This window comes from Mauremys mutica, chromosome 11 (assembly GCF_020497125.1).
Source record: "Mauremys mutica isolate MM-2020 ecotype Southern chromosome 11, ASM2049712v1, whole genome shotgun sequence".
Taxonomy (NCBI): Eukaryota; Metazoa; Chordata; order Testudines; family Geoemydidae; genus Mauremys; species Mauremys mutica.
Window position 1 is genome coordinate 7,977,289 of NC_059082.1, and position 24,545 is coordinate 8,001,833.

General features: G+C 40.8%; 1 protein-coding gene across 3 annotated transcripts in view; it reads right to left on the reverse strand.

Moving 5' to 3' along the window:
* Positions 1-24,545, reverse strand: part of ASB7 (ankyrin repeat and SOCS box containing 7) — a 44,732-nt gene that overhangs the window by 18,643 nt on the left and 1,544 nt on the right. Inside the window, exons 2-5 of one of the 3 annotated variants that reach the window (XM_044979329.1) lie at positions 23,679-23,751; positions 14,223-14,326; positions 10,408-10,668; positions 2,609-3,214 (exon numbers count right to left, since the gene is read on the reverse strand). In XM_044979329.1, the coding sequence (XP_044835264.1) occupies positions 2,609-3,214; positions 10,408-10,618 (817 nt within the window). In that variant the 5' untranslated portion in view covers positions 10,619-10,668; positions 14,223-14,326; positions 23,679-23,751. Of the gene's footprint in view, positions 1-2,608; positions 3,215-10,407; positions 10,669-14,222; positions 14,327-23,678; positions 23,881-24,545 lie in introns of all 3 variants that reach the window. The other 2 variants (XM_044979328.1, XM_044979327.1) reach the window with 2 other exon arrangements.

Here is a 24,545-nt window from a genome sequence, read left to right on the forward strand (position 1 = left end):
CAACCTCCATTCTGCCCACTTCCAAAGCTAAAGCAAAAAACAGTTCAAGAGTATGGCCAGCTATGTGTGGTGACACAGCAACACCTGAGTTAACCCAGATGATTTACCCACATTGACAATGAAGTCACCCAGAGCAATCAGCTCAGCTCTCAATTAGGGATTCTGCTATGAAACAGGGCACCCTCTCTACTAAGTCTAAAGTAACACCTTCCCTGGACTCTCAATAGATGGATGTGCTATCAGATTAATTTTTGAGTCGGTGACCACTTTTTGAAGTAAAATTCAATTAGCACAGCCACACTTCTCAGTTTATGTTCAACCAAATGCCCAACTGCAGTGCTAACAAACATCCTACAATGTCATCCTACCAGGATTATCACTACAAATGCAAATTTAGGAGCCTCATCCACGACCAACTCAAATGTGTAGGTCATTGTCACACTACCCTCTTCCCACAAGGGCAGAATCAGGAGATGGCCAGCGAGACAGCAATTTCAGACTTGGTCTCCATCTTGCAACTGATTTAGTCCTGCCTTGTTTCCCGTTGCTTAACACAACAGAGGCTGAGTAACCAGAGATCTTGCAACCAATCCTACTTTCTCTTCCATTTTAAACCTTCATCATTCTAGTTTATATAATGATACAACTCTCGCAGATATCCTAAAGCAGCCACTGAAGAAGTGCTGCTGAGATGGGGTAGATGGATGCTAGAAAAAAAGACCTGCACCCACCCCAAGCAGACATATCAAGACCATTTATAATCTCTCAGGTTAGGCTGAAGCCCATGGGGAAAAACAAAACAAAACAACCAACATGAAACCCTCTCCAGAATACAATCAGAACGCTACCAGTCTCTTTACATCCATCCCCGTTAAGAAGCTCCACTTCCCATAATTCCCACCCCAGTTCACACAAGCTTCAACCCCATTTGGCTTAGCAGGACACATTGATATTAGAACTATATATATATTTTTAATATAATATATGTGCTTAGCTCTTCAGAACAATGATAACAGTGCTGTGTAAAGAAGAGACACTAATTTTAAATGAAATGTTCTAAAGTATTTTGAAAAGGCACAGCTGTACATAAGTGTTATTTTTGTACACACGAATGAATGTCCACTGCAGATGGAACAGTATTCTAAGTCTTGGTTTCTTAACTATTTGTGTGCATGTATTAACAAAGACAACTGCTACTTCTTAAAGCCATAAGAATACTTTTAGAGTTTCTGGGCATCTAAAAGATTTGGAATTACTTCTAACTTCTTTACTTAGAAATCATTAATGGTACATTGTTAGAAGCTAGCAATTCCACTGCAGAATCTGCAACCTACAAACAAGTTACTTAAGTTTTCAGATTTTTGATGAAGCTTCAGATATTAGGGACACACTTCAAAGGATTAGAATATGCGTCAGTCTTACCGTTACAGTCTACTAAGACTATGGAAAATTAGAAGATTGGATATTATTTTGTCCATAAATAACCCCAACAGTACAACTAAAATGGTGAGAAACGTTTCCAAAGACAGGCAACAAAGGTGGTAGAATTCTATTCTCGATAAAAAAAGTTCAATGAAATTAAAGTATTTTCTCCCCTTGTTTTTCCTATTATCCAACCTCCACCTGTCCAAATACTGTATATATCAAGCTTTCAGATACATGAACAATAGGTCTTTAGTGAACACAGTAATACAAGTCATACATAAAACTAGACGTGTATCTACAATTGCTAAATTTCATCTGATTCAGTGATTAAAAATTCAGTTTCTCTCTAGCACCTATACTGCATGTGGTCATGAACTTTCATTGTTTGAAAATGCAATATGCAAAAGTAAGAGAAGCTTTAAAAAGCCACACACCAACTGTCCTATACTACTCTGATCCTGGGCACATGAGAAGCAGTCAGGCCCTCTTAATAATAATAATCCTGGATTATACCTTGTTACCTTATTAGCAATGCAGTTCTGGACCCTGAACATTTTCAGTGGCAGCATCCTCCTTATGAAGAAATTTTTTAAATAGGTCACTCCATTTCTAACCTCTTGCATAAAGTAGTCAAAAATCAAAAACTTTTTAGAACTGAGAGGGTACCTCAGTAAGTCTAGTGTTCCCAGATATCGAACAGGTACAGGCAGAAGAAAACAACTAGGCTCATGCTGCTGTCCAGGGAAGAGGTGTGGGAAGAGAAAGGGAAAACAAAAACAAAAAACAAAACAAAAACAGAAAAATTCCTCCTGCTCTGGTCCTAATGCCAGATGAGACAGTGAGCTGCAGAGTTTTTGCAGGATGTCAGACAAGCAAAGGATCCTAAGAAGCCACGTTATGCTTGCACTTAAGGCCAGCTCTAATAAAACTGGATTTTATAGCCACATACAGATCTTTTGATGAATACTTCCAGACTCTCTCTCTCAAAGTTAATTTAAATATGGTGTCCTTAGTGTTAGCTCCTTTCCTGAGAAGGACAGTAAATGAGCTTCCCCCACCATCACCCCCAGGAACTTTCTAATGCATTTAACTAGCAGTGAGATGCTAAGATTAAATGTTTCCCCGAGGTTAAACCCCCAAAAATGACACTGTGTGCTTTGATTAACTTTTCTTACATACATACTTGTTACTTCTTGTAAGAAATCCAGACAGGGTCGACTACTTCCAGAAATACTTATTGAAACAGCCAATGGGGTCTGTCCTTCATAGTTCCTTGTGTTAGTGTCTGCTCCATAATTATATAACATTTGTGCACAAAGCACATCATCTCTAAGAGCAGACAAGTGTAATGGTGTCTGTCCATCTTCTAAGCGGCCCAAGTTTGTATCCGCCCCTCTCTGAAGAAACATTCGGCAGTAAGAATGATTGCTTTTGATCACAGCGTATCGTAACAGGAAACCATTTTGAATGTCGATGTTGGCATTGTGATCCAGAAGGATTTTCACGCAGCTTGACCTCTCTCGGATAATGGCTAACTGAAGCGGTGTAGTACCTTTATCACTGAGCGGATCAACCTCAGCCTTGAACTCCAGCAGGAGTCTCACAAATGAGTCTCTGCCATAGTGGGCTGCTACATGGAGGGGAGTCCAACCATCATTGCTTTTTGCATTGATAATGTCACTTCTATATTCTGACTCCAACATCAAGCGTGCAATCCTTGCCCGGCCATGCATGGCAGCATAATGCAGAGCAGTGAAGCCTCCAATTAAGTCCTTAACTGTGGGATCAGCTAAAGTTAAAATACAAAACAAAGGAAAAAAGTTAGAGTACAAAAGACTGCAACCAAAAAAAATTAAATAAAAATCAAACGGCAGAATGTTACTCTTCAAGCAAATCCTGAAATAGTTTGACATGCTTCAAACTACTTCTTGCTTTTATAGACTATGGTCCAGATTTTTGAAAGTACTTAGGCATTACTTCACTTAGGAACCAAAATTGCCTAACTCCCTTTTGAAAATGAGATGTATAGACTCCTAAATCAGTTAGGTGTTGCAATGTTGAGTGCAGCAACGCCAAGATACATTTAAAAATCTGGGCCTAAGTTCTATTTTAAGGAAGAGTCAAATGATTTATTTAGTTTAATAAAGGTAATCAACAAGAAAAAAAATGAAGTTACGTTTAAACACATGCGTAGTTCTAGCACTTTTAAGCTAATTGTTCAAACTTCTTTGTCCAGCCAGTTCCTTTCTAGCTCTGTAATGTCATGCTTCTTTCTCTCTGTTTTATTTTCCCTTGTGCTGCTACTTAGTCTTAAAAAGAAGCATGTGTAGCAACATCTGCTGTCCCAAATTACAGATGTTTTGTGGTCTGGCAAGATGGTGTTGTTTTTAGGGTGTAATACTGTATTAGGTAAAAAGTTTCTCTGCGGTCTGTAGGATTTCCAAAGCATGTAAGATATATGTTATTTCAGATCATCTTGATAAAAGTCTGTTTTTATAAGATGAGAAGTCTGTTCTGAATTTATAGTTTTACAAAAATTTAAGATTTTACAAGAATGTAAGCATCCCCTTATAGGGAGGGGAAAAAAAAATCAGGAGATATGGCAGTGCTAAATTTGCAAGTGATTGGACAGTCCCGTCCCCCCAACCGCACGACCACCAACAGCACAGAAATTCAGATAGCGTGTGTGTGCTCCCATATATTATAAAAATAAAAGAGAGAGAGAGAGAGAGAAAACAAAATAAATCAACCAGACCAAGTTACCTAATTCCACTCCTGGCCACAGAGACACATCCCTTGCACCCCAAATGATTTTTCACAAGTCTTTCCTCACATGCACTTAACATCTTACTTTTAGCCAGCTAACCGGACTATGGAGCTTGTCCCACTACTATTCTTACCCAGCTGGCAAGGCAGGCGAAGGGTAATCTCCCTCCGTCTTCACCTATGTGCATCACTTCATAATGTGCTCAACTTTCTACCAGTCTACAGCTTGGAAACCTGAGTCCATTTCCTAACCCAAGTCTCCTGGTTTGTAAAGAGAGGTGCTGTCCACAGGGAAGACCAGACTTCATTTGACACGATCACATTATGCATTTCTACTGTGCAAAATCCTGACAGCCACATTGCTCAATTCTGACCCTTCACTCATTGCATTTTTCCCATCCCTACAGTGTTTGAAGAGGAAGGGGTGCAGACGAGGGTATGATGGAGTGACCTTTCTTCCAGAAGGTCAAAGGACAGAACACAGCTCCCTCTGGAGGCTGTCAACACCTCTTCCAATGTTGGGTGTTGTATGTGTTGCTCGGCATAAACACACTGGTTCCCCATCCCTTACCACACACACCCACACTCGGGCAACTGTGTGTTCTTCATCCTTTGCAGCATGAGGAGTACGATAACAAACCCAATCTCAAATTCCAACCTCCTGTGAAGGTACAAGTGGAGTTTGCAATAGGATATGGCAGCAAGTTAGGTCAATGTAATGCTGGGTTAAATATACAGAGGAATCCAGTCAGAGAATGAAGAAGAAAAAGTTCTGCTTTATATGGGTCTCAAGTGCCCACACCTGGAATCAGTTATGGACATCACCTCACCAGAAATATTGACAATTAAGACAGAATTCAGAGGAGAGCAACAAAAGTGATGAAGGAGCTTGAGAGGTTTTAAAAAATATATATATATAAAAACAGGAAAGATTAAGAGAGCCAAATAAGCATAGCATGGCTAAGCAATTAAAAACAGAGCAGTGCGGGGAACAATCCACAAAGGGTATTAAGGAACGGGAAGTATTATTGCCTGAGGTAAGTAAAGGGGGTAACTTGACATATTGAGATGAAATTAAGGATAAGTTTAGATTACGTATCAGGACAAAATTCCTTACAGTGAGCTGTATTAGACAGTGGAATAGTCTCTCAACAGAAGCAGCAGAAGCCTGAGTACTTGAGAAGTTTAAAAATGAAACTGGTCAAAGATAACTGCAGGGAGCAGTCCTGTTTTGGCAGGAAGCAACTGGTATCTTTCCCAACCTGCTCTAAAATAGAGTCCACACCACGGTAGAGTCAAAAAAACAAAGATATTAAAAATATCAATGATCAGCTGAAAAAACATTCTTCCCTGGATCAGCTGCTCCTAGACTTCCTAGCTCCAAACTGCTCAGCCAATATTCTAGATCCGTGGTTCTCAAAGCCGGTCCACCACTTGTTCAGGGAAGTAATTTAATTGGATTGGAGGAAGAGGGGGAAGAAACACTTACAAAAGGGTGGCCTTGTTTACCTGCTGCATCCGCAAGTTTGGCCAATCGTGGCTCCCACTGGCCGCGGCTCACCGCTCCAGGCCAATGGGGGCTGGGGGAAGCAGCGCAGGCCGAGGGATGTGCTGGCCGCCACCTCCTGCAGCCCCCATTGGCCTGGAGCAGCGAACTGCGGGAGCCGCGACCAGCCGAACCTGCAGACACAGCAGGTAAACAAACTGGCCCGGCCTGCCAGGGGCTTTCCTTGAACAAGCGGCGGCCCTAGTTTGAGAACCACTGTTCTAGATCCTCTCTCAAATCACTCCCACTCCATTCTGTTTGATCCATTCTATCCATCAAGCCACCTGCTTAAAAACCCAACAGGTTATGGTGTACCTGTTACAGTAATGTAATAAGTCTATGCTATCTCGGTTTCTAGACTCACCTAGATTAGCACTAGCAGTGTTTTTGAATTAACACTACTGGCTCTCAAACAAGGCCACTCTTTTGTAAGTGTTTCTTCCCCCTCTACCTCCAATCCAATTAAATTACTCCTAATTATATAAAGGCCAACCAAGAAGTAGCAAACTATGTAAGAGATATCACTGGAAAAAGTGAAGGAATCCAATCAATTGTGTAAACAAGCCACACGACTGTTAAGCTTTCTGAAAGCCAACATGATGGACAGTACCATATGGTAATGATATTTTAATTCCCGTTAAGATTATGGGTTTTTACTGGACCACTGGTACCAATTTTCTACTCAATTAAGTAGTCAGTTTGTTTAAAAAAACAAAACCGAAAAGTCTGCCCATTATTGTTAAGAAAGTGCTTTGCTGCCATCTTGTGGACAAACTATTATGAGCTGCACATTGGGAGGATCAAAAGCACTCACTAAGGTTTTTTCCATTCCTACCATCCCACAATAAAATTAGCATTGTGAAATTGAAGTCAAATGTATAACCCTGTTTATTCTAGGTTTCTCTCTTTGCACCGTTCTCTTAAGTAACTGTCCAACTCGGGAGGGCAAGCTTTGCTGTAAGGCAACTGGTCATAAATCTGGAAGAATCTGTTTGAAGACTCCTTGTGATGTGTTTCCTCTTTCCCCTCCGTTCCCCCACCAAAAAGTCACAAGACTGTTACTAAGAGCAGGTCTACACTTAAAATGCTGCAGTGGTGCTGCGTCACTGTAGCACTTCAGTGAAAATGCTACTATGCCAACAGAAAAGCTTCTCCAGTTGGCATAGCTATTCCACCTGCATGAGAAGCGGTTGCTACGTCGACAGGTACTGTTATTCCAGGCTTGCTTTCTTCCAGAGACTTACCCCTAGCCACAAGATTCAGAAATACTCATCACAGTGCTGCCTGCATAGGATTTCCTAAGGCAATACGGGCACAAGGAAGCTTCAAGAAATGCACTAATCTTCATCCACAAAGATACATCAGTCTAGGTGAACAGTATTTCACACCTTTTAGTTTCTCCTAGATTCTGTAAGGTCTTACTAGATTTAGATATTGTGTAGTCAAATTTTCATAGAATAGAAACTCCTTTAGGTCACTTGCTACTCTGGATTTTCAGCAGTTTCTTAACAAATTCCTTTTGGTTTCAATGAGTCTTATCACCATTACTTTGGTACACATCACCAAACAATGTCCTTACTCACCTAGTGTATTACTGGAATATAGAACACTTAAGAGAATAACTGCTGTGCACCCTAAAGATCCTAGCTGGCTATGATTCAGAGGGCTGTGCATTAGCACAGCATAATTCTTCCCTTAATTTACTGCACTCACAAGATGGCTTAGCATGAAATTTGGAAAGCACAAATATACCAGAGGGAAAAATTTTGCACTGGCTAAGAGGATGGATCAAATGACTTCTCTAATTTTCGATGATTCTGTGAACCATTCTGCCCCGCTCTCTTTCCTGTGCTGCTCCAGTGGGACCATTGCTCCTTGGATTGCTCTTGCAGATTCCGTTTGTCATCATGTTTTCATTATACTGAAAAAGCTGTTGGAAGACCCACAACTCTGAGGAATCCAAACTGTCTCTGAGCTATGCTTTCTCCACTCTCCGTGCAAACTAAGTCTCTCCACTGCTCTACCATGCCATCAAATTGCTAAGAAATACCTTGTAACTCTGGTATATTCTCTTTGCATTTGGTTGTTCCTTCTGCTGGCTTCATCCTTGTGTCTGGGCCAAAGGACTGGCATGAATAAAGGAAAACACTAACATACAATTTACTTTAAAAGCTCTATATACAACTAACACACTGATGAGCTTGCTGGCTTACTAGCTGATACAATAGTCAATCTACTTCTAGATGACCAACTCCCGCACTGTTAGAGTCTCTTCCTCTTCAGGTGCCTAGTTACTCAACTTTCCAATTCCTCCGACTGCATTCTACACTGCTGCCAGCACTAGGCTATTTCATTACGGATAATTCTCACTTGGCAATAGATTTATTAAAAGCAATAAATAAAAAGGGGAAAATAGCAGCCAGTCAGTAGCATTTATAGGAAAATGGTTATAAGAGGATGTACTGAAAATGAAAAGACAAGTTTACAGAGATTGTAAATCTGGAAAGAAAGTCAAATTTATAAGATTGAGAAGATTTTTATATCTCAAATCAACTACTTGAAGACTGGGAAATGCCAGATTGAGGGTTGCCCGTGCAACTTAAATTCTGACTCCTAAGTGTGGCATTTTCTAATTTTAAATTGCTTTACTTTGCAACCTCAATAACATTCTTTTAAATGTAGTTTTTATATGTAATATATATGTATGTGTCAAATAATGCAACACAAACTAGGGGCCTGATCTCATCCACTGTTACTCATGTGAGTAGTTTTTATTAAATCAATCAGATGTTTCATGTGAGTTTCTATGGGATGGGAAGATAGTAAAAATTTAGCAAACCATCGGTCTGATTTATGAACAGTGTTAGGGAGTTCAGGAGTTCCATCTAGCCTTTCTCTGCCAGAGAAAGTTTAATGGGGCAGCGCTCTGACTGGGGATGTGGCACACCCATCTCTCCCACTCTGTACATTGTTCAGTGCAAGGACAAGTTCAATCCACTGACCTCTAAAGTCTAGGAGTTTTGGTAAAAAACTAAAAGTAAGGAGTGCTTTCTGTCCTAAGTACTATGTACATTTGCTCTATTATTAGTGATGTGCTTTGCCTCAACTACCTTTAAGTGACTCAAAAAAAAAGTGCTTCCTTAAAAGGCTTCCATGTTTTGACAAAAGTCATTAGGAGTGATATTTATCTTAAACTTTACTTCTATTGATTCTCTCTTGTACCGTTTATACTCAATCATAAGCCGGTTCATTTATAAGCCGATCTCCCCCAAGATGGATAAGTAAAAATGGAAAATTTTTATAACCTGTTCATAAGCCGATCCTATAATTCAGTGGTCAGCAAACTTTGGCTCCTGGGTTTATTGGTTCATTTGGTTTATTTACCTCGAGAGTCCGCAGGCACGGAGGTAAACCCAAGTAAACAAAGTGTCCTGGTGCACCAGATACTTTCCCTGACGGGCCAGGCAGCAACTGGTGGGGATTTTTGTTTTTTTGGGGGGGGGCGGGGGAAAAGCTGGGAGTCAGGACAGTAACCCCTGTGACCACCCCCCACATGACCCCACCCCTAGCCTGAGACTCCCACACTCTCCCCATCCCATCCCTTCCCACCTTATCTGAGGAGGGCCAGGGAAGGATGCCTCTGACCTGGCTGGAGCAGCTCCGGCAGGCCAGGCAGCGCGGCCGCAGCCTGCTCTGGCGGGCCAGACCAGGCGGCGCAGCCGCAGCATGTTCCAGCGGGCTGGGCCGGGCCGGGCCGGGTGGCATGGCCACAGCCTGCTCCAGGGGGCGGGGCCGAGCGGCACGGCTGCAGCCTACCAGCCCCAGAGCAGTGTGACCAGAAGTGGAGAGACTCTGGCCCCGCCTCTTCTCTTCTGGCTCTGCTGCCTCTTCTTGCTCCCTCTGTTGGGGGGAGGGGCTGTGTCCCACCTCTCCCTCTCTATACCTGTTCATAAACCAACCCCCTTCTCTGGTGCTTCCCTTTTTTACTAAAAAAATTCAGCTTATGAACAAGTATATACGGTACTATACTAACCAATTGCTTGTCTTTGATATTTTACCCTTTCAAAGAGATAGTTACACATATGGCCTTGTCTTCACTCTGAAAAACAGAGCATGCGTAACTCAAATTAGCTAATTTGAGGTAAAATCCCAGTGAAGACAAGGCAGTTTATAATTTTCACATGAGTTGTTAGATCAAGTTAAAGTCTATGGGGAAGCCCAGTCTTTAACATGACCTACTGACTCAAGTTAGAATTACAAACTGCCTTGTGTTCAGCACTTACTAGGATTTTATCTACAGTTTGCTAACTCAAATTAAGAGCACATCTCCCTTGTAGTGCAGACAAGGCCTACAAAAGGTGCCATAAATTCTCTCTTACTTTCTATCTAGCTCTTCCCTACTCACCTACTTTTATAACTGCTTATTCATTTTGATAATTGCTCCCTGGCAATTTTGAGAACTAGGGAACGGAGATAAAAGGCAAGACAGTTTGCCAGCTCATTCATGGAGCCAACATCCAAAACAAGTAGAGTGGAGACAGAAACAAAGCACCACTCCCAAGAAACAAATGAGGCAAACGAGAAAGTTACTTCAGAAATAATCTGATACCAATCTGGAAATGGAAGACTTTTGAATGGAACCCAAGACCTTTTATTTCTGTGCAACTCACCTCCGTGTTCAAGAAACACACGAACACATCTCTCTTTCCCTCTTGCTGCAGAGAAATGAAGCAAGGTCCAGCCATTGGCATCTCGACCATTTGGAGAATAGCCCTGTTCCAACATCTTGCGCACAGTGTGAACATCCCCAGCAGCTACTGCAGCCTGAATCTGCAACTCTTCCTGTAGTTCAGGGTTCCTCCGACAGTGATGGTGTAACATCCTAGCTGAGTCTGAGTCTTACAAAAGTGTCATGCAGTCACACTATTCACCTTTAATCAACACAGAGCATACATAAATTAGAACAGGGATTGAAAAAGAGAAGATGCTTTAAAAAAAAATGTCAAGAACACTTGTTAAAAATGACACCATGCAACAATTCTTACAGTACACACTCAAACTAAGACCATTATAATCACAGGATCAAAGACAGTCAGACACAAAGGCTAGGGAAGAGAGATAGCTGTAGGGTTTCTAATTTTTTCATCCCAACGGAAAGGGATACTTCTATATTTTGGGATGCCTTTAACATTGTACAAAGTTCTTTTTACTGCAATGGCAATGTATAAGAGTGAATAATCAACAGTAAGTGAGGTTTAAAAAAAAAATCTCTTAATGACTAAACTTCACACGATGGTCAATGCCTGCAATTCTGGAGATACCATGCCAATTATACCTAAAGTCAGTTTTTCCCTACACAAGCGACATCCCAAGTTTGGGAAAGCCCCTGGCAGGCCGGGCCAGTTTGTTTACCTGCCATGTCCCCAGGTCTGGCCAATTGCGACTCCCACTATCCGCGGTCCACTGCTCCAGGCCAATGGGAGCTGCTGGAAGCGGCGGCCAGTATGTCCCTCGGCCCGTGCCACTTCCAGCAGCTCCCATTGGCCTGGAGCAGCGAGCCGCAGACAGTGGGAGCCGCAATTGGCCAGACCTGCGGACGTAGCAGGTAAACCAACCAGCCTGGCCCGCCAGGGGCTTTCCCTACACAAGCGGCATCCCAAGTTTGGGAAACATTGCCTAAAGTACTAGAACATATTAAGTACTTTATGGCACTGGCAGAGAAACAGACAAGATAATCTACTAGGTCTTTTTGTCTTTTTTCCGCCCACTTAGAGATGCGTGTGTTACCTACAAGATCTACAAGTTTACATAAATGAACACAATTTGATTTATTTTCTCTTCTCACATGACCTACCTAACAGGAATGTTAGGATGACTGTGCAGTACTTAAAAACAGTATATGTAAGCATTACATTAATTCCTGATTAGGGCCAGGAATCTGTTTTGATTCTAAATTGTGAAATCCTTATTATTAACTAAAATCTGTAAAGAACCTTCCTATTGTGAGGGTTCGATATGAAGAGAAGATTCTGAAAGATTATGAACACAGAACTACTGTTAGTATATCCGTTGAAATAAACTATTAAAACTCCAATAAAGGGCTTAAGGCTGCTTACAGGTCACTCAAGAGATAATTCGCTCAATGAGTTTCCTGTATTCTCATTGGCCACCCATTTTCTATATTCCAGATATAAATACAGTTGAGAGAAAAGTGAGAATGTCAAACATTGCCACGCTTTCTGTATAAGGGCCTTGATATCTAGTCTTTTCTCAGAAAGGTTCTGTCCGTTACAAGAAGTTATTGCTAATGTGCATGCTGCCTACAGAACTATCTGTGGCAAAGAATGTGGAAAGAAAGAGTATATGAAGTATACAAGTAGCTGCCTAGATACAGATGAGATTTAGAAATAAGAGGTATGTTCCTATTTTGATAGGCATATGATTAACTAAAAAGTTCACACAAAAGCTGTTTGAGGGAAGCTAGTTTCTGAGTTTGCTTATGATTTCTTCTACTGTGGCATTATTTAAGAATATATAAGAATTTTCAAGCGTTTTTAAAGAGGGAACATATTGGATATTTTCCTCCCATTTGAAAATGCTCCCCTGGGATAATACTTGTCACTAAAGAGGATACCAGAGCTCAAGTATTTAAGTACTGCTTATACTAGTATCCTTTAATGTGCTGAGCATAGAGTAACAGATGTTTTAAATTAAGGGCGTTAATAACATAAGCTCACTATGGTGAAGAGTTAAAAGCTACAAATTAATTCCCAATTTCTTAAAACAGTAGGATTTCAGCATAAAGTAACCGACCCATGGAATAAATTATCAGGGTAAATGATGGAACGGGAGTAGAATGCAGTTAAGAATTTTTAAAAGTTTTTTCTGGAGAAGGAGCAGGATGAGAATCTAGTTGGGAAGTGGGGCAAGAGCACATGAAAGGAAGTTTCGGATCAATCAAAGAATGCTGGGATTTGGGGCTATTAGGTTTGACAGTCTTTCCCCTCACATCCCTGTAATGTCTCTGCTATGTTTCCCATCCTCTGTTCTACCATGATTACTTTATTTCCTTCTTCCAGTTCTTCCTTTTCTCTGTCTTAACGCCCCCACTTTAAAAAAGCAGGTGTTTAGTAGTACGTACTATATTGTCTGTGCTTATGGTAAGGAGAGTGGTTATGAAAAAACACCACCTGCTTTCTCTGTTCCTGGCACGTATTCAGAATCAAATCTGCTTAATCGGGTGACAAAGGGCCTTATCCAAAATCCACTGAAGTCAATGGAAGTCTTTCCATTGGGCTTTGGATCAGGTTCCAAGCCATTTTTTTTCCTTTTATTTTTTTAAACTCCACTTAGCACTTCAGAGCCAAGTCACCTCCCAGAGAGACAGTTGGATTCTGCCCTGGATCACATATGAACTGCAGGGCTAAATGCTTCCCTTCAGTACATTTGTGCAAGTCTACTGAAGGCACTGGGGGTCACTAGCATAACTGAGGGTAGAAACTGACTAGAAAAACCTTGAGTGGTGATACACATGAGCTGGGAGGGAAATACATGCAGGTTGGTGCTCTGATCCGAGTTTGAATTTGTAAAACTGGAAGTTATTAAAACTTGTTACTCAAAATGAGGATGTATGTTATGGAAATCACCATCACCATTTCTACAGTATCTCTTTGCAGAGGAGCAGCACTTTTAGGTCACATTATCCCAAAGTAGATGAGTACCATGCTAGTCACTCAAACACTACAGAGACAGGTACTTTGGGAGAGAAAGGGAGGAAAGAAATGGGAACCTCTCTTTAAGGAATCAGCACTAAGTTTCCAAATATCTTTTAAGGCATCTGGATAAGAAGTAGAGATCCTTATCATGCTGCTGGAGTCTCAGCTGGTGGGAATATTTGTAATGCAGTGTTATAAAGAGCTGGCAATGGCCCCACACACTGCTTGCAGCCAGTGGGTATTATTCAGTTTAGCTAGACCAAACACATGCAGCGTAGAAAGACAAATTAAATCATTGACAGCTTCTTTTACCACTTGTAGAGCCTTTACACTTACATTTCACCCCCTGAACTAGTACTGAAACTCAGATTATGCCATGTTAGAGTAATACACATTTTGAGGTTTCAGGACAGCTGTAAACACACCAATTTGGAAACTACTTTCATTTTAACTTCAAAAGTTCTTTCAAAATCCTTGCTTAGGATTATCAAACTTTGGAGTGGGAGAGAGGGCTAATGGAAGCCTTGAGCCATTTGGCATTTAATATTTGCAACTATAGTTTATCTCCCTTATAACAGAATTGTATGTGGGTGGATTACCACAAATTGGCTTTCTTCATGCAAGTAAAAGCGGCAAGAAAGGGACATAAGATGTACCTGGAAATTCCCACTTGCCATGATTTGTACAGCATCATGCAAACAGATGGCAAAACAAATTAACTGATTTGCAAGTACAGCATGGATGAATTCAATCCATTCCTGAAATATTACCTTACAGGAAGCTGTCGCTGTTTTTGATGTGTGTTCTACTCTTCATGTTCCTCGTTATACATAATCTTGTGTGCCCATATAACATTTCAAACAAGCTGCCACCCCTTCAAAAGAATAATATATTCTTGTTAGATACAAAAATAGATTAAACAGAAAGGGTCTGTCTGCTTTTACATTGCACCTGGTTTGTAACCTCATGTCATCGTAATGCTGTTATGCTAATAGAGGTACCAAGTGTCAGGTCAGTTCTTATAAGATGTCTATCTGTTATGACAGATAGTCTGTTGGTTGCCCAGATTGGAGTTCACTTTGATTCACAATCAGTCGGTCTTCCAGGGTATTTTTGTCCTGGTGGAAGGGAAGAAAACAATATATATATATTTTTTAAAGTATGAGTGTAGGTAGAAGTCTCTCTCTTTCTCCCAGTTTTTCACTGTTCAATTTACTAAGTTGAATTCTCTCCTGGGGATTCAACAGGGGAAGAAGAAATCCTCCTCACCCCCAGCTGTGGAATATGAGCTAAGGGCTAAAGTAGGCTCTACTGCCACAGCTCCATGCACCCACCCCAACAGGATGTAGAGTCTGAAAACAACTGGAGGACAAGATTAGCCCCTCCCTCCTAGCTACCACTGTTACCCACTGCCAAATTAGTTTTTACATGTTCAGACTTAAGGGATAAACCATTCTTTTTAGGTGCAGTATCTGCATCTTCTTTCCCACTTCTCCTCCCAAGATTCATTTTGTCCTAGACCACAGCCTCATGGGCCTATTATTTAATATGGTTCAGCACATAAGTGCAATATCAATGCTTTGTCTGACTGGAATCTCTGCAACACCTAAATCCCTGGAATCATATAACTAAACCACTGGTAGGCAACCTATGGCACACGTGCCGAAGGCGGCACACAAGCTGATTTTCTGTGGCACTCACACTGCCCGGGTCCTGGCCACCGGTCCGGGGGGCTCTATATTTTAATTTAATTTTAAATGAAGCTTCTTAAACATTTTAAAAACCTTATTTACTTTACATACAACAATAATTTAGTTATATATTACAGACTTATAGAAAGAGACTTTCTAAAAACATTAAAATGTATTACTGGCATGCGGAAACTTAAATTAGAGTGAATAAATGAAGACTCAGCACAGCACTTCTGAAAGGTTGCTGACCCCTGAACTAAACCAAGGCTTTGCCTCTTCAAACTTCCCTGAACATACTTTGGGGATATTTTTATTAAACAAACCCCAAACTCAACTTCTGAAAGTGTTACAGGGTCAATATACTCACTAAAAGGGCAATTCACTTGGCTTGGACATCATTAAGCACTGCTCTCTCCCTGATTTCTCTATTGCTGAGTTCTCCCCACTCTGACCATCAGCTCCTCCCCCACAATACCCTGTCAATCTGCCTTTCTGAGACTTTCAGACTATAGGCACTGATGATATTTCATCTTCTCTCAGCACTCTGCTTTCTTCCTTCCACTGATATGGTTGTCAATTCTCTCCGTACTTCATTCACAACCCTTGACTCTTTTTTCCCATAGCAAGGTCCACCCTGCCAACCCCCAGCTCTGGCTCATCCCCACCATCCACCTTCTCTTCTACTGCTCTCCTATTGTGGAGCATCTCTGATGAAAATTCTGTGACAAGGCTACAAATTCCACTAAAAATTCATTCTCTTCTCTTTCAGTTCTGCAATCTTCCTAGCTAAACAACTCTACTCCTCCAACTCAGTGAATCCCATGCCCACAATACTAGCCATCTTTTCCTCACTCAAAACCTTCCCTTCTCCTGCCTCCACTTCTCTCTTGAAAATTTCTTCCAAGAAAATGTTGACAAAATATGAGACTTTTCCCATCTGCTCATCCTGCCTTCCCTTTTACAACTTTCTCCTCTTTCTTCCCTGTCACAGATGCAGAAGGTTTGTTATCTGCTCACTTCCTCTAACTCCTCCACTTGCTCCAATGACTACATCCCATCTCCTGAACTCCCTTGTGCCCACTCTCTTCCCTCGCTTACTCTTCTCTAACCTCTCATTCTTCTTTGGCTTTTTCCCTTCACAATACAAGCATGCTTTAGTTCCCCCCCCCATCTCAAAAAACCCCCACCCTTGACCCCACTTGCCTCTCCAACTACTGCCTTTCATCTACGCTCATTGAACACTATGACCACAAATCACTGTTTGAAGTTCCTCTCCTCCAGTTCCATCCCAGACACCCTCCAATCCAATGTCTGCCTCTTGCACTCCACTGAAACCACTCTCACCAAAGTCTGATCCTCTTGATCCAGTCAGCCACCTCTGACACCATTGACCATGCTCCTCCTCTTGAAATTTCATCCTTCCTTGGCTTCAGTGATTCTGCCAAGTCCTGGTTCTCCTCTTAGCTCTTTAATCTCTTCTTCAGCATGTCCTTCAAAGGATCCTTCTCATCCCCCATTTCTGTGACAGCCCCACTGGGCTCCTTGGTTCCCTTCTCTTCTCCCTCAACACCTTCTCTCAGGTTAACCTCATCCAAAAATATGAATTCAACCACCACCTCTACTCAGACAACTCACAGGTTGTCTACTCCAAACCTGTCTTTCAGTCCAAACTAAAATCTCAGCCTGTCTCTCTAACACCTCTTGTCGATATCTAGCTGTCAGCTCAAGCTCAACATAACTAAAATAGAACTCTTAATTTTTCCCTCAAAGTCTTCCCCATTACCTTTCTTTCTCAGTCACTGCAGACAACACCAACATCCTGCCTATCACTCAAGCCCAAAACCTGGGAGTCATTTTCAATTCTGGCCTTTCTCCAGGTCCTCATATCCAAGCTATGTCTAAATCAGGGATTGGCAATCTTTGGCACATGGCCCACCCAGGTAAGCACCCTGGCGGGCCAGGCCAGTTTATTTACCTGCAGCATCCACAGGTTTGGCCGATCGCGGCTCCCATTGGCCGCGATTCACCGCTCCAGGCCAACAAGGGCTGCGGGAAGAGGCGCGGATGCTGGTCACTGCTTCCCGCAGCCTCCATTGGCCTGGGATGGTGAACCATAGCCAGTGGGAGCCGCAATTGGCCAAACCTGCAGATGCAGCAGGTAAACAAACCGGTCTAGCCCGCCAGGGGGCTTACCCTGGTAGGACATGTGGCAAAGGTTGCCGATCCCTGGTCTAAATCTTACAGATTCCTTCTGCATGACATCTCTAAGACGTGGCCTTTTCTAGCCATTTACCCAGCTAAAACCCTTGTCTAGGCTCTCATCATCTTACGTCTCAATTACTGTGGCATACTTCTCTCAAGCCTGGACAAATGCAACCTTGCCCTGCTCTCATCCATTCAGAATGCTGGAAAGATCATTTTCCTAATCTGTCACTTTGACAATGTCGCATCTCTCTCTTTTCATCCCTCCATTGACTTCCCCTTCTCTATCCCATCAAACATAAAGCTACTTGTCTTCACTTCCAAGGCCCATCACAGCCTATCCCCATTCTACCGACCATTTTCCATTCATTATCAAGATGTTAACTCCCCCTTCCGACTGACACATGATGCCAACCTCCATCAACCATTTTTTTTACATTTCCAAACAAGCTCCTTCTTGCTTTCTCCTATGCTGTCCCTCATGCTTGGGAGGAGCTCCCCATGAACATCTGCAAAATGAACATGTTATCCTTATTCAGAACTGCTCTTTGTCCGTGATGCCTACAAAAAGTTTGTCAATGGCTAGGCTGCTGTGTGCTGAGACCACTGCCTTTCATGCTGACCAATACGGTTTCCTTGTTTTCTTGTGCTCCCCACATGTCTATATCCATCTGTTGTTGCTGGTCTTATACCTAGATTGGAAGCTCTTCAGGTCTTCCGTGTGTTTGTATTTAGCCTAGCACAATGGGGTATTGGCACATGACTAGGGCTTTTAGGCACTACAGTAATACAAAATAAATATTAAAAGCATCAATTGTTCCACTATGTAGCAGATCATATAAAACAAAGAACTTGGCTCTGTTGTTTCTTGCATTGTACCACTGAGCTGGACCAAAATAGATGTGCAATTTTAGCTTACATTAAGTGGCAGAAACTTTTAACATAGCAAGATTAAATTTTTGCATTCTAAAAGTAGCTGAGGGGAAAAAAAGAAAAAAAAACACCCCGCAACAACCTTATCATTCACTATATTTTTGCCTTTCAATGCATATAAAGCATCACACAATTAGAGAGATGATCACAGACCTGATCAAAGTTGCACTGCAATGACCTAATTCGATCACATTTCTAAACTTGTTTGTGCATCACTGATCAGCCATTAGTTCTCTTTTTGTTTTTGCATGATTTTCACTTTAAAAATCCACACATTTTCCATTAGCTGATATAAATTAGAACTGCGATGATTTCACAGACTAGAGGCAAGGTAACAGCTTTCTCCACTAAAAAAGCAAGCTTTTTTCCCCCAGAGGAAAATAAGCTGCATATGGCAAAAGTAAGATCTGCAAACTTAATGAAGAGTGATTTTACTGAGTGCAATACCTTAAGTTCACCTATTAAAAGGATTTACAAAGGTTGATTAAAATACTTCACCAGACTGGCAGATTATATCAGAAATAGAACGGTAACCAAAATCTGGCAAATTTGTCTTGATTATCCACCAATGAATGCTCTGATGTTGTTGCAGAGATTATAATTTGAGAATTTTCTACATGAATGTGTTCCGTATTAAATAAGGAAGGAACCTAAATGCAAATACTATGTGGAAAATTCTGACATCTCTTATTAGGTTTTCCCCTTACAGAGGGTTAGTGTTCATGAAAATGAGATCTGAGAGCAAAAGTTATTGAAGTGTTTTGTGCATCTAGATGGCAAAATAGGTAGCAATCATCCCCAGGCCATAAGGTTCTGCATCAGGCCTGTGGCTTATCTTATTGCTGGCACTTTAATACCACTCTAACATGAGTAGTATACTATTATTCATGATGTCGCTATGTCCACATGAGACATTAAGTCTAGATCCTGTCTATCTCTTGTTGAAGTTAAATATCCAATAACACTTTATTCTCTATAAAAAAAAAAATCATGACCAATATTCTCTCCTCAGAACCCACTTGCCCATTACAAGACATTACCCAGCTAATATTGGCTAGTTTAAATAGCAATTGATTTACAGTAAAAAAAAAAAAAAAAAGTCTATACTTGGAGAAGTGCAAAATATACTATCATCACCCTTCAATTGTTGCTCATTTTCCTAGGCTGCAGTCTATTAAAGGCAGGGATTGCGTCTTTCTGCATCTATCACATTATCATTTGTGTTCTTGTACCACTTACAATACCATTCCTATCATATCCCATTTTCACAAGCCTCAAATAAAAAATTAGATGGCAGCATTTAAGAGGCTTTATTATCCTGCTGTACTTCATGATGGACATGCTGTGCTATGATCCAAAAAGACTTCAAGCTAGGTAGGGCGTAGACAGGTAAGTCCATGGAAGGGAGACCACCAAGTAATATTTAATTGCCACAGGATGAATCACTGGGAGCTGTTTTTAATCTCTGAATCAATAGTGAAAAAATCCTCCAAAATGCTATTGGGGACATTGCACTATTGTCTTTCAAACCTAATTTAAAAAAAAACTAAACCTAGATCCTCACAAGTGGTCATTAAAGATCCCATAACACTTCCTATGAGAATAGTGACATCATAGTCCAGCATTCCATCCAAATTCCAACTCCTCTAGTTACTTTCTGCTTATTTAAATTCCCCCCGAAATTTCTATTGGCTAGAGTATTCTTCACTTCCCATCTTAAGCTGTTGTGTGGCATTGCTACACACTGTTAAACAGCTGTTGTGTTGTTACACTCCACAGCTGGCTGAATTTCAATGGTGGGTGAAGTAAGTACCTATATGCTTATCTATGTCACAGAGGTTTTATAAGGATTATTTTATGGGCTAGATTTAAAAGAATTAGTAAACTACATCTCCCTGTATTACTCAGGGTTATACAGCAAGGGTAGGCAGTGCTTCTGCTGCTAATCAACCTCATGGCTCCTGCCAAGGAAATAGGCAGCTTTAACTGCTGTTGGAGTTCCACTATTAGAAGCACCTGACAGGAATCCAAGGCCATAAACCCTTCCCAGACAGGGCCACAATGGCCCTCATGGCTCCCTTCGTATAAGAAAGGTTGTAGCAGCTGAAATCTCTTCCTTCAGAAACTCCACTAGGGTCTAAACTGACAGACTGTAAGGTGAATCTGGCTCAGTCTGCCAAGTGTTTTGAGATCCTTAGACAGACAGTGTAAGGCCTATACTCTCCTCTTAGGTCCAGTGGGGCAATTTTTATTTCTTTCAGAGAGAGAGAGAGAGAGAGAGAGAGGGGGAGGGAGGGAGAAAAGCAAGTATAAAATTGACATGAAAATTTGGCCTCAAAAGTAAAGCACAATTCTGAGCAAATATAAATGTACATGACATGATACATACATAATTTTAACATAACATTCTTAAAAAAAAGATTCTTTGTATACAAGTTTTGCATGGACATAATTGCCTTCAAGAAATCATAATCAAATTAAAGCTGCTTGTAATTTCCTATGGAACTGACGTGAACATGTGACTTCTATCATTTAAATATCTGAATAGTGACATTTCAATAAGAATCAACAAGTAGAGAAAGAATATTTTGATACAGACTGAAATATCCAATCATTCTTAGAATATTTAGACCACAGCTGATGCTGCATAAAAATAAGCAGCATTTATATAACCTGTTTCATCATCCAAAGATCCCAACTAAAGATTTATATTTGCACAGAGTCTCATTTTAGAATGTCCTAAAAACCTGAGTGGTAACAGTACAATGGACCATTTGGGTGGATAATACAACACTTTTTCATTCATAGTACAATTCTGGAAGCTAATGCTGAGGGCTCAACGATGGAAGACCGTCTCAGTCAGCAAGTCTTCCGGTTTCTAAGAGTCCACCATAAGAAAAATAAAAAAGGTAGTTTTATAGAACTAGAAATCACAACAGAAAAAAAATCTACTTACCCTGTAAGCCTATGTGTGCAGTCTTCCTTCTACCTAGGAAATAGCTGTACTTGTAGTACAGAGATCCTGATTTGGCCTTCAGTTTATAACCCTGCTTCATTACTTGTCCCAACCACCAATGAAGTTTCAATTGTCAGCTAATTCCCTGATTGATAGTGATCACAAAACAGTACTTGTCACAAACTTTGCTGAATTAGTATTTCATGTTAAAAAAGGCGCCTCACAAACAAAAATCAATGCTTGTTGTTCACTCTATGAATGAATCCGAAAGAACGAAGGATTTTAACAAAAAATACAGCAGATCTATGTTGGAGGTTTGCACCAGCCTAGCTACATCACTGAAATTACACTGGTGCAAGATTCCCTCATGTAGAAAAGCCCATGGGTGCGCACTGAATATATGCAGCAAACACATTCTTTAGCAGTAAGCGTATGATTTTGATCATACATCATAACTATGAATGAGAGGTAACAGAGTACTTCCTCACTGTACTTTCAGAAAATCATCTTCTAAATCTTATTTGACTTGCATGGCTGTTAAGTTTTTGTTTAGCCATTGATATATAACAATTATGTTTGATCACGGACAATATGCACTAAGAATCCATCTATACTAGGAAAGTGATCAACTGTTGACCAATATTGTCAGCAAAAAGTACAGCCCACCCCCTCTGAAACTGGTGCTGGAAAAATATGACTGCTAGCGAAGACTGGGTCAAACCCTTTTCAACACATTTCAAAAAGTGCAGTAGACTCTAGCAGAATGTAGTATTGATACTTTCTATAACTGTGGAAAAGCTTAGCCTCATCTAAACTTGCAATGTCAAGATTGTCTTAAGAGGATTCTTCAGAAAACCAGTGTCAACAGTGGGTCATTTTCCTAATATAGATAGTCCTAGAAGCTATGCTATTGTATGTTACCAGTTAACTTGGATTTCCTGTTTCTCTATCACAATGTACAGCTCCTCTTCAAGTAAATGAAACGTATTAATGTTTTGAATAAGGAGAGGACATATTTAGATGTAGACTGACAATGAAAAGAAATATAACCAGGAACTCCATCAACTGGAGAATACTACGAAAGGGATGATTCCAGAGTACTTAGGAGATCCTTTCCAATTATCATCTACAACTTTCATATAAATCTGGTCTAGGCTTTAAGATGGGCCAATAATATCTTTCTCCTACTCATACCTTCTTCCATGCAGACCATTACACCTGAGCCACTCCTTTCTTCTTTTATCTCTTTCCTTCAAAAAACATTTCCTCCTCACAACCACTTTCACTCTCTCAGCCTATCAAACTTACCTTTATTCTCATACTAACAGTATTTGCACACAAACCACTGAATTCTCAAGACACATGCACTACTGACTGAAGCACTCTCAGTCTTATTTCTGCAATGCCCATATTCTCTATTTCCCCTCTGACTCTGTTCAATTCTTATTACCACCCTACCATTACTCATCATGTAATATCTTTTTAGATTATAAATAATTTGGGAAAGAGCATCGTATTACTTGTTTGTAAAGTACACTTATTGCCCTGTGCAACTAGCCAACCAACAACAGGAATGATTTCTATGCAAGAAGATTTTACTGTAAATAGTTGTGAAAATCATTTAAATAAGATAAGCTCAAACACTCAATATCATCAGAAACAATGCAAATGGTCAAGTTACTTATAAATACCTAACCAGAATTTCTGGCAGAAAAAATAATAAATTTAACAAAACTATATACTAAGACAGCTTTGTCTCTTCCAACTGACACCCTCCCTTGTTTATCTAAACCCTTGTAAATCCTTTGTTATCAAAACATTTTTGAATTGTGTAAAAACAAACACTTCCCAACAGCAATGAAGTTGCAATGAACAATAATATTTGATTCTTCTGTGACTAAGTCTGCAAAGGCCAAGATACATTAAGAAGTTCTAAACTTGTAAACAATCAATTGATTGATTGGTATTCACTGTTCACAAACTAATTGCAATACAATCTGTACATATACACTTTATGCACATTAAGAATTACAGACATAATTGTAAGTAAGCCATCAAAATGCATTTACTATAACCTATGTTAGTAATGATTCTCAACCACTGCAGTTACTATGGAATGTTTCCTTTGTGTGTATAGGTGGGAAGTAAGACAAGGGGAGGGATGTATACAATTTTTATTTATTTTTAAATAAGGAGACCCAATTAACAATTGACAGGGAGTTTTTATAAAATTCTTAAAGAGGGCAGCAACAAAAGATCTTCAAGCCGCAGCCCACAAAAGTAAGTAAATGTGTGCTATATTTAGCAAATGATAATGCAAAGCACCGAACAATACACAGAAAAGGAAAGAAGTTCATTCCCTGTACTGCAAAGTTATTTTACTTTTTCAAGCCAAACAGCAATTAGTTTTGAGAGAAGGGGGAAACCTAATCCCGCATACTCACATAAATGAGTCACTAGAACCAACAAGAACGGGTTCCACGAGCATCCAGACAAGGGTGGACGTGCAGGGATGGCCTGGGATATGAGATAAGAGTGAAGGTGGATTATCACCTCTATATTGAGTACTACTTTCACTTATTCTTACTGTCTGTATCTTCTCCTTCGGATTCACAGCTTGCAAGTCTCCCCTGAGGCAGCCTGAGCCTGAAAAGAGAGGTAGAACTGAGCTATGCAATGTTAGATGAATGAGAAGTGAAGGATAAAGGGTGTTCATGTCCAAAACACTGTCATGGTTGGAGCAGGGAGAATGAAGAGAGAGGAACCAAAGGGTACTGCCACAAAGTGGAAATTGAAAAGGACGGGTAATTCACAGAGAAAACTTAGGGTTTGAATGGGGGTGGAAAAACAGCAGGATAATCAGTCTCCTCAAAATACAGTCTCAATGGGATCGAAATAAGGGACAACGACCATTGAAGGGTGGGCACAGAATAACCCACAAACAGAGCTTCAGGGGAATTAAAAGGAGCAGTAAGCTAACCGCTGCCCTCCTCCTGCCCCCTCCTCCGCCCAGCAGAGTCTCAGGAGCTTTGAGGAAGAAAGGTAGGACATGAGGGAGAAGGTTAGCCACCAGACATGGTTTCAAGGCCCAGAAAAGAATGTCAAGGTGATGGTGGGTGGTAAAAGAAATGGTAGAAATATCTGAGAGCACAAAATGGGCTCAGGATGATGGTGCTTGTCTTCCCTAACCAAAGTCTAGAACAGCATTTCTCAAATGTAGCCCCTGGTGGCCGCATGCAGCCACAGAGGTTTTCTTGTGACCACAGCCTCCTGGGCAGTGACTGGGGAAGAGGGAGCAGCCCCTCTCCTGG